Source organism: Arvicanthis niloticus, chromosome 20, assembly GCF_011762505.2.
Source record: "Arvicanthis niloticus isolate mArvNil1 chromosome 20, mArvNil1.pat.X, whole genome shotgun sequence".
In the NCBI taxonomy this organism is placed as follows: Eukaryota; Metazoa; Chordata; class Mammalia; order Rodentia; family Muridae; genus Arvicanthis; species Arvicanthis niloticus.
In genome coordinates, this window is record NC_047677.1 from 23,719,630 (window position 1) to 23,730,556 (window position 10,927).

Below are 10,927 nucleotides of genomic sequence, written 5' to 3' on the forward strand. Positions count from 1 at the left end.
CATGGTGGTGGGGCAAAGCATCAGAGTTAGCTGAATCTGAAGGCAAAATCAGACAACCTGGGATCCACCAAAACTTCAAATTCAACGGAATCAGAGCAAATATAAAGTATAGCCTTCTTCATCTATTGCTTCAAGAACATCCTCAGCGGACGGACTTCTGCCATGAAGTCTAGACCATATAAACTGTTCCCAAAATGCTGACAAATAGTGACATGTGTTCAAATAGCAATAATTGTAGGAGATAAGTTCTCATCAAAGTCCCACAGGGGTTTTTGTTAAAGGTATCTCAGATGTTTTGAGCAACTCCTTTCTAGTATGGGGATTGTGAAACACATAGAGGTAGCTTAGCTCAGAGAAATTGTATCTCTAGGGGATGGAGTACTTCTAACTTAGCTCAAGCATCTACCAAGCTTTATAATAAAATGCATGCTCACACCAACATGGCTTCTCTGTCTCTTTTTTGATTTGGTTTGCTTTGGTTTTACTGGATACTATATTTAATTTCATATTTTATCCCCTCACCCCATTCCCTCCAACTTCCATGTAGGAAGGAATAAATGAGGAACATCAGAGGCAGGGGGGAGAGTGTCGTTGGGTGAGGGTCTAAGAGAGAGACAGAGTAGAGAGAGAGGAACACACACAGAGAGAGACAGAAAGAAAGAGAGAAAGAGAGAGAGAGAGAGAGAGAGATGAGCGAGAGAGAGACCAATTTCCAGATTTTATTCACAGACTGTATGAGAATGAGCTGAGAGCTGGAGATATCAATAAATTGTTCATTGGTAGGTAGCAGAGTGTAGGAAAGGGTTGAAACATCTCTCTCACAGTGCTAAGTTTCTAAGGATGTCTTCTGTGCTGTAAGATCTTAGAGCGAACCTTGAAGAGTGAAGAGTCTTCAGGTGTGTTTTCTTGAGGTGTATGAGCAGCAAAGGAGAGATTGCTTTGTCCTGCTGCCACGCCCTAAGCAAACACTGTATAACTGAAGGTCACTGTAGAATGGAAAACATGCATGTCCTTCCACTGTGGGTCAAGGTCGAATTTAGACCTCCATGTGAGCAACATGCCCTTCAAGTGCTGGAACTGCATGCCCGACTGGCCCACTGCCTGCTTTTAGGCTATTACAGCCAGGCAGACCCACAGGTCAGGGACCTCACACTGGGAATGCAGGCATGTGCTAAGCGTGGGTAGCTCAAGGATACAAAGAGGAACAAGGGAGTGGCTGGGGGCTAATAGCAGGCGGGGAGCGGCAAGAGTCTCTATGGACTGTGTGTCAAACTTGGAATAAGGTGTTCAGGAATGGTGCTACTATACTTCCAGGGTGACCTTTATTTACAGATGATGACCTTACACACATTATTCTTTCAGTTGACATCCACCTGCTTGTTTCGTTTATCTACCAACCCCATCGATCCATTGACACAGCCCAGTTCCCTTCTTCTCTCCCCTTCCTATCCCAATCCCTGCATCCCCCTCCAGACTCACTTCCCCACAATGGTCTTTGCATCCATTTGGATTGGAAAGCTCATGCCCAACATCCCATTAGAAAAAAGAGCGATTCAACTCCCCACCCCACAAAACAACACACCACACACACAACACACACAATTCAAAACAGTGTAAAACTTTATTGAATCAATGGGGATAAAAAGCAAAGCCAATCAAAGCAAACAAAACCGAACAAAGGCCAGGAGTTGATATAGAATGAACTGGCTGGTAATTCATACTCACTGGTCAACACAAGGCCTTGTAAGACAAAGCAAGCAGTTCCCTCAAACTCAGGGAAGAAGTCTTCTCTCCTCTTCCCCTGGGCTAGTGTCCTGTGAAGAGGTAGCCTAAACCTAGTGCCCTGAGATTTCCTGGGTCCATCTGTCGGAGTTTTCTTTAGGCCTTCTTGTTGTGGGCAGTCACTAGGCGACAACATCTTCTCATTCATGTAGCAGAGTCACCATTTTTCTCAGTTCGGATGTCCTAATCCTGGGGCCTGAAGAAGACACTCCACTAGCTAAAAACACAGCTGAAAGCCTTCTTCTCATAAGGGAGACATCTCCATTCCCTACATCCTAGTCGGCGCAGAGGGTTTAGGGTTGGGCGGGCAGATCCTTCCTGGTCTGGGTCCCTCTCCAGTTGGAATCCGGGTCTCTTCTAGATCTGGGCGTCCTTGTGCTTCCAAAATCAAGGAAGCCAGGCTGGGAGTCAGAGCATATCCAGCAGAGCTGGTAATCCTCTTGAGAAAGAGACAGCTCAGCTACTGTGTCTATGGGCTCCGATCCAGAGGAGCTGACCCATGCTCCTCCACTTGGACCTCGGTCAGCAGTTGATCAAGGAAGAACTCCAGAGGGTTGTGTTGCGCTGCTTGAGTGGGGGCCTGTGCTTGGCCTGGTCGGAGGGCTCTTCACACGTGGGATGGCTGGGATTCTGTGCAGAAGGTCGGGAGGTCGCTGGGACTCGATGGACCATGGCCACACCGCCAGTGGGAGGCAGGGCAACAAGCGTCGTGGGCACCTTCCAGCTCCCTGCCATCCAGAACTCCATCCAAATCCAGAGGGGCTGGCACAAGCTCCTCGCTTGGGCTTGGTCTAGCCATTGAGGAAGGAACAGCTCGAGAGGGCCTGTGTTCCTGCTTGAGCGGGGGCCTCTTCTTGGACTGGTCCACAGGGCTCTTCGATTGGCACAGCTGCGGACTCTGTGCAGAAGGTTGGCAGGTCGCTGGGACTGGAGGAATCTGTAAGCCCTGCAGCAGCCAGGGGCAACAAACTGTCCGGGCACCTTCATGCTCCCTGGCACCCGCACCTCCGCGGGCCTCATCTGCCCCACTTGAGGCCAGCAAGTCTTGATCTTGAGCTGTGGGCCTGCCCCTGCTGAGGCACCGCGCTCTTCTGTTCTGAAACCAGATGTAGACCGTGTCCTCGAGCAAACCTGTCCTCTGTGCCAGCTCCTCCCGAGTAGCCAAAGCCTGGCCGCGGGTTCCTCTCGAAGGCTTGCAGTAGGATCCTGCGCTGGGCTGAAGTGATTCGAGTGCGAGGCCGCCTGTGGTCTGACGGCATGCCTCCACCCTGTGCCCTGGAACCAAGCTCCTGCCCCACGGCTCCAGTGCGACTTCTGCGGTTCTGAAACCACACGCGGATGCAGGAATCGGGGACCCCCATTTGACTGGCCAGGTTCTGCCTCTGTGCAAAGCTCACGTAAGGACTCTTGCTGAAAGCTGATAGCAGGGCCTCCTTTTGAGAGGCTTGCCAAACCACCCTGCTGCGCTGGGATTTGCGCGCCACGCTGCTGCCCCCCACATTGCTGCCAGCTTCCATGCTGCCAACCATGGTCTGCAAGAAATGCTCACCCAGGAGTGTCTACTCTGGACAGCTCCAGAACAAGCACAACCTCCAGCAAGCAGCAGCAGTCTCGGGCTGGCACCACTCACTGCCTCTTAAATACCCCTACCTCTGCCTCTGCTCCGCTAGCCCCGCCTACTCCACACGCGCCTTGGGCTACAGCCAACACCAGGACCTTCCCTTCGGGGTCAGGTTTCCAAGCGCCACACCTGCCACGCCTTTGCACCTGAGAACAGGGAACCCGGAAGAGGACCTCAAGCAATCCTCTGAAACTCACAAAGTCTCCCCTTTTAAAAGCTCCTCATCCATTGCACGCCTCGGGGTCGCCATGCTAGACCCATACCAGGAAGCAGACAAAAGTCATAGGACTCACCATTCCCATCAGACATAGCATCCAATGACTGAGGACAATAGGTCCTGACACGAAGCAGAGGCACAGTTACCGCGACATGTTGGACAAAGTCAGCAGGCTTCACAAAAGGATGGGGAATTGGAGTCGGCCTTCTAGGCATCCCTAGCCAGATGGAATCCATGATGGTTTGCTCACAACCGGATTCACACAGGTTACAAAGACAAGACTCCCCCAGGAGTCCTGAGATCCAAGACATCAACACATCCTGCCTAGCTCTAGAATGTTTCACACCCCTTACATGGCTTCCCAAATCTGGATTTGCTATGAGGACAAACTTGGAAATTTACCTGTCCTTGGATCAAAATTCAACACCAAACACCCCAAGCACCTAGCAGCACAAAAACCTGTTTGATAACAAGCACACCCTCAGACCAAGCACACCCTCAGACATAAAACACACACACAACACTGAGGAAAAAGGATTTCAGGACAGGGGACAGGTTTGGGGGCAGAGACAGACAGAGAGAGAGAGAGGGGACGTGAGAGAGAGAGAGAGAGAGAGAGAGAGAGAGAGAGAGAGAGAGAGAGAGAGAGAGAGACAGAGACAGAGAGAGACAGAGAGAGGTGGGGACAGGGAAGAAGAATGTAGGAAGTAATAAATGAGGACCATCAGAGGCAGGGGAGTGTATCTGTGTGTTTGTGTGTGTGTGTGTGTCTGTGTGTGTGTGTGTCTGAGAGAGCGACAGAGGGAATGAGAGTGAGGGAGAGATATTAATTTCCAGGTGTTTCTTTCACAGACTGTATGAGAATTAGCCTGAGAGCTTGAGATATCAATAAATTGTTCATTTGGTAGGTAGCAGAGTGTAGGAAAGGGTTGAAACATCTTGTTCTCACAGTGCTAAGTTTCTAAGGATGTCTTCTGTGCTGTAAGATCTCTAGAGCTAACCTTGAAGAGTGAAGAGTCTTCAGGTGTGTTTTCTTGAGGTGATGAGCAGCAAAGGAGAGATTGCTTTGTCCTGCTGCCATGCCCTAAGGCACACTGTATAACTGAAGGTCACTGTAGAATGGAAAACATGCATGTCCTTCCACTGTGGGTCAAGGTCGAATTTGGACCTCCCATGTGAGCAACATGCCCTTCAAGTGTGGGCACTGCATGCCCCGACTGGCCCACTGCCTGCTTTTAGGCTATTACAGCCAGGCAGACCCACAGGTCAGGGACCTCACACTTGGGAATGCAGGCATGTGCTAAGCTTGGGTAGCTCAAGATACAAAGAGGAACAAGGGAGTGTGCTGGGGACTAATAGCAGTGCGGGGAGCAAGAGTCTCTATGGACTGTGTGTCAAACTTGGAATAAGGTGTTCAGGAATGGTTGCACTATACTTCCAGGGTGACCTTTATTTACAAGATGATGGCCTTACACACAGTCTTCTTTCAGTTGACATTCCACCTGCTTGTTTCTTTATCTACCAACCCCATCGATCCATTGTACACAGCCCAGCTTCCCTTCTTCTCTCCCCTTCCTATCCCACATCCCTGCATGCCCCCTCCAGACTCACTTCCCCACAATGGTCTTGCATCCATTTGGATTGGAAAGCTCATGCCCAACATCCCCTTAGAACAAAAGAGCCGATTCAACTCCCCACCCCACGAAACAACACACACACACACACACACAATTCAAACAGTGTAAAACTTTATTGAATCAATGGGGATAAAAGCAAGCCAATCAAAGCAAAACAAAACCGAACAAAGGCCTAGGAGTTGATATAGAATGACTGGCTGGTAATTCATCTCACTGGTCAACACAAGGCCTTGGTAAGAAAAGCAGCAGTTCCTCAAACTCAGGGAAGAAGTCTTCTCTCCTCTTTCCCCTGGGCTAGTGTCCTGTGAAGAGTAGCCTAAACCTAGTGCCCCTGATATTTCCTGGGGTCCATCTGTCGGAGTTTTCTTTAGGCCTTCTTGTTGTTGGGCAGTCACTAGGGACAACATCTTCTATTCATGTAGCAGAGTCACCATTTTCTCAGGTCGGATGTCCTAATCCTGGGGCCCTGAAGAAGACACTCCACTAGTAAAAACACAGCTGAAAGCCTTCTTCTCATAAGGGAGACATCTCCATTCCCTACATCCTAGTTGGGAGATGGGTTTAGTGTTGGGGGGCAGATCCTTCCTGGTCTGGGTACCTTCTCCAGTGTGGAATCCGGGTCTCTTCTAGATCTGGGCGTCTTGTGCTTCCAAAATCAAGGAAGCCAGGCTGGGAGTCAGAGCATATCCAGCAGAGCCTGGTAATCCTCTTGAGAAAGAGACAGCTCAGCTACTGTGTCTATTGGCTCCAGATCCAGAGGAGCTGACCCATGCTCCTCCACTTGGACCTCGGTCAGCAGTTGATCAAGGAAGAACTCCAGAGGGTTTGTGTTGCTTGCTTGAGTGGGGGCCTGTGCTTGGCCTGGTCCGGAGGGCTCTTCCACTTGGGATGGCTGGGATTCTGTGCAGAAGGTCGGGAGGTCGCTGGGACTCGATGGATCCATGGCCACACCGCCAGTGGGAGGCAGTGGCAACAAGCTGTCGTGGGCACCTTCCAGCTCCCTGCCATCCAGAACTCCATCCAAATCCAGAGGGGCTGGCACAAGCTCCTCCGCTTGGGCTTGGTCTAGCCATTGAGGAAGGAACAGCTCGAGAGGGCCTGTGTTCCTTGCTTGAGCGGGGCCTCTTCTTGGACTGGTCCACAGGGCTCTTCCGATTGGCACAGCTGGGACTCTGTGCAGAAGTTTGGCAGGTCGCTGGGACTGGAGGAATCTGTAAGCCCTGCAGCAGCCAGGGGCAACAAACTGTCCCGGGCACCTTCATGCTCCCTGGCACCCGCACCTCCGCGGGCCTCATCTGCCCCACTTGAGGCCAGCAAGTCTTGATCTTGAGCTGTGGGCCTGCCCCTGCTGAGGCACCACGCTCTTCTGTTCTGAAACCAGATGTAGACCGTGTCCTCGAGCAAACCTGTCCTCTGTGCCAGCTCCTCCCGAGTAGCAAAGCCTGGCCGCGGGTTCCTCTCGAAGGCTTGCAGTAGGATCCTGCGCTGGGCTGAAGTGATTCGAGTGCGAGGCCGCCTGTGGTCTGACGGCATGCCTCCACCCTGTGCCCTGGAACCAAGCTCCTGCCCCACGGCTCCAGTGCGACTTCTGCGGTTCTGAAACCACACGCGGATGCAGGAATCGGGGACCCCCATTTGACTGGCCAGGTTCTGCCTCTGTGCAAAGCTCACGTAAGGACTCTTGCTGAAAGCTGATAGCAGGGCCTCCTTTTGAGAGGCTTGCCAAACCACCCTGCTGCGCTGGGATTTGCGCGCCACGCTGCTGCCCCCCACATTGCTGCCAGCTTCCATGCTGCCAACCATGGTCTGCAAGAAATGCTCACCCAGGAGTGTCTACTCTGGACAGCTCCAGAACAAGCACAACCTCCAGCAAGCAGCAGCAGTCTCGGGCTGGCACCACTCACTGCCTCTTAAATACCCCTACCTCTGCCTCTGCTCCGCTAGCCCCGCCTACTCCACACGCGCCTTGGGCTACAGCCAACACCAGGACCTTCCCTTCGGGGTCAGGTTTCCAAGCGCCACACCTGCCACGCCTTTGCACCTGAGAACAGGGAACCCGGAAGAGGACCTCAAGCATCCTCTGAAACTCACAAAGTCTCCCCTTTTAAAAGCTCCTCATCCATTGCACGCCGCGGGGTCGCCATGCTAGACCCATACCCAGGAAGCAGACAAAAGTCATAGGACTCACCATTCCCATCAGACATAGCATCCAATGACTGAGGACAATAGGTCCTGACACGAAGCAGAGGCACAGTTACCGCGACATGTTGGACAAAGTCAGCAGGCTTCACAAAAGGATGGGGAATTGGAGTCGGCCTTCTAGGCATCCCTAGCCAGATGGAATCCATGATGGTTTGCTCACAACCGGATTCACACAGGTTACAAAGACAAGACTCCCCCAGGAGTCCTGAGATCCAAAGACATCAACACATCCTGCCTAGCTCTAGAATGTTTCACACCCCTTACATGGCTTCCCAAATCTGGATTTGCTATGAGGACAAACTTGGAAATTTACCTGTCCTTGGATCAAAATTCAACACCAAACACCCCAAGCACCTAGCAGCACAAAAACCTGTTTGATAACAAGCACACCCTCAGACCAAGCACACCCTCAGACATAAAACACACACACAACACTGAGGAAAAAGGATTTCAGGACAGGGGACAGGTTTGGGGGCAGAGACAGACAGAGAGAGAGAGGGGAGTGAGAGAGAAAGAGAGAGAGAGAGAGAGAGAGACAGAGAGAGAGACAGAGAGAGAGACAGAGAGACAGAGAGAGGTGGGGACAGGGAAGAAGAATGTAGGAAGTAATAAATGAGGACCATCAGAGGCAGGGGAGTGTATCTGTGTGTTTGTGTGTGTGTGTGTCTGTGTGTGTGTGTGTCTGAGAGAGAGACAGAGGGAATGAGAGTGAGGGAGAGATATTAATTTCCAGGTGTTTCTTTCACAGACTGTATGAGAATTAGCCTGAGAGCTTGAGATATCAATAAATTGTTCATTTGGTAGGTAGCAGAGTGTAGGAAAGGGTTTGAACATCTTCTCTCACAGTGCTAAGTTTCTAAGGATGTCTTCTGTGCTGTAAGATCTCTAGAGCTAACCTTGAAGAGTGAAGAGTCTTCAGGTGTGTTTTCTTGAGGTGATGAGCAGCAAAGGAGAGATTGCTTTGTCCTGCTGCCATGCCCTAAGGCACACTGTATAACTGAAGGTCACTGTAGAATGGAAAACATGCAGTGTCCTTCCACTGTGGGTCAAGGTCGAATTTGGACCTCCATGTGAGCAACATGCCCTTCAAGTGTGGGCACTGCATGCCCCGACCGGCCCACTGCCTGCTTTTAGGCTATTACAGCCAGGCAGACCCACAGGTCAGGGACCTCACACTTGGGAATGCAGGCATGTGCTAAGCTTGGGTAGCTCAAGATACAAAGAGGAACAAGGGAGTGTGTTGGGGACTAATAGCAGTGCGGGGAGCAAGAGTCTCTATGGACTGTGTGTCAAACTTGGAATAAGGTGTTCAGGAATGGTTGCACTATACTTCCAGGGTGACCTTTATTTACAAGATGATGGCCTTACACACATTCTTCTTTCAGTTGACATTCCACCTGCTTGTTTCTTTATCTACCAACCCTATCGATCCATTGTACACAGCCCAGCTTCCCTTCTTCTCTCCCCTTCCTATCCCACATCCCTGCATCCCCCTCCAGACTCACTTCCCCACAATGGTCTTGCATCCATTTGGATGGAAAGCTCATGCCCAACATCCCCTTAGAACAAAAGAGCCGATTCAACTCCCCACCCCACAAAACAACACACACACACACACACACACACACACACACACACACAATTCAAACAGTGTAAAACTTTATTGAATCAATGGGGATAAAAAGCAAAACCAATCAAAGCAAAACAAAACCGAACAAAGGCCTAGGAGTTGATATAGAATGACTGGCTGGTAATTCATCTCACTGGTCAACACAAGGCCTTGGTAAGAAAAGCAGCAGTTCCTCAAACTCAGGGAAGAAGTCTTCTCTCCTCTTTCCCCTGGGCTAGTGTCCTGTGAAGAGTAGCCTAAACCTAGTGCCCCTGAGATTTCCTGGGGTCCATCTGTCGGAGTTTTCTTTAGGCCTTCTTGTTGTTGGGCAGTCACTAGGGACAACATCTTCTATTCATGTAGCAGAGTCACCATTTTCTCAGGTCGGATGTCCTAATCCTGGGGCCCTGAAGAAGACACTCCACTAGTAAAAACACAGCTGAAAGCCTTCTTCTCATAAGGGAGACATCTCCATTCCCTACATCCTAGTTGGGAGATGGGTTTAGGGTTGGGGGGCAGATCCTTCCTGGTCTGGGTACCTTCTCCAGTGTGGAATCCGGGTCTCTTCTAGATCTGGGCGTCTTGTGCTTCCAAAATCAAGGAAGCCAGGCTGGGAGTCAGAGCATATCCAGCAGAGCCTGGTAATCCTCTTGAGAAAGAGACAGCTCAGCTACTGTGTCTATTGGCTCCAGATCCAGAGGAGCTGACCCATGCTCCTCCACTTGGACCTCGGTCAGCAGTTGATCAAGGAAGAACTCCAGAGGGTTTGTGTTGCTTGCTTGAGTGGGAGCCTGTGCTTGGCCTGGTCCGGAGGGCTCTTCCACTTGGGATGGCTGGGATTCTGTGCAGAAGGTCGGGAGGTCGCTGGGACTCGATGGATCCATGGCCACACCGCCAGTGGGAGGCAGTGGCAACAAGCTGTCGTGGGCACCTTCCAGCTCCCTGCCATCCAGAACTCCATCCAAATCCAGAGGGGCTGGCACAAGCTCCTCCGCTTGGGCTTGGTCTAGCCATTGAGGGAGGAACAGCTCGAGAGGGCCTGTGTTCCTTGCTTGAGCGGGGGCCTCTTCTTGGACTGGTCCACAGGGCTCTTCCGATTGGCACAGCTGGGACTCTGTGCAGAAGTTTGGCAGGTCGCTGGGACTGGAGGAATCTGTAAGCCCTGCAGCAGCCAGGGGCAACAAACTGTCCCGGGCACCTTCATGCTCCCTGGCACCCGCACCTCCGCGGGCCTCATCTGCCCCACTTGAGGCCAGCAAGTCTTGATCTTGAGCTGTGGGCCTGCCCCTGCTGAGGCACCGCGCTCTTCTGTTCTGAAACCAGATGTAGACCGTGTCCTCGAGCAAACCTGTCCTCTGTGCCAGCTCCTCCCGAGTAGCAAAGCCTGGCCGCGGGTTCCTCTCGAAGGCTTGCAGTAGGATCCTGCGCTGGGCTGAAGTGATTCGAGTGCGAGGCCGCCTGTGGTCTGACGGCATGCCTCCACCCTGTGCCCTGGAACCAAGCTCCTGCCCCACGGCTCCAGTGCGACTTCTGCGGTTCTGAAACCACACGCGGATGCAGGAATCGGGGACCCCCATTTGACTGGCCAGGTTCTGCCTCTGTGCAAAGCTCACGTAAGGACTCTTGCTGAAAGCTGATAGCAGGGCCTCCTTTTGAGAGGCTTGCCAAACCACCCTGCTGCGCTGGGATTTGCGCGCCACGCTGCTGCCCCCCACATTGCTGCCAGCTTCCATGCTGCCAACCATGGTCTGCAAGAAATGCTCACCCAGGAGTGTCTACTCTGGACAGCTCCAGAACAAGCACAACCTCCAGCAAGCAGCAGCAGTCTCGGGCTGGCACCACTCACTGCCTCTTAAATA

General features: G+C 51.9%; 1 protein-coding gene and 1 pseudogene across 1 annotated transcript; both read right to left on the reverse strand.

The window, feature by feature from the left end:
* Window positions 1–2,389: 2,389 nt before the first annotated feature.
* LOC117724726 (uncharacterized) lies at window positions 2,390–3,533 on the reverse strand (annotated as a pseudogene).
* A 2,400-nt stretch (window positions 3,534–5,933) lies between these two features.
* On the reverse strand, window positions 5,934–7,060 carry LOC117724727 (uncharacterized). Its single transcript, XM_034524632.1, is given in 2 exon segments — window positions 5,934–6,373; window positions 6,376–7,060. Coding segments are annotated over 2 exon segments (1,125 nt in total).
* Between the last annotated feature and the right edge of the window lie 3,867 nt (window positions 7,061–10,927).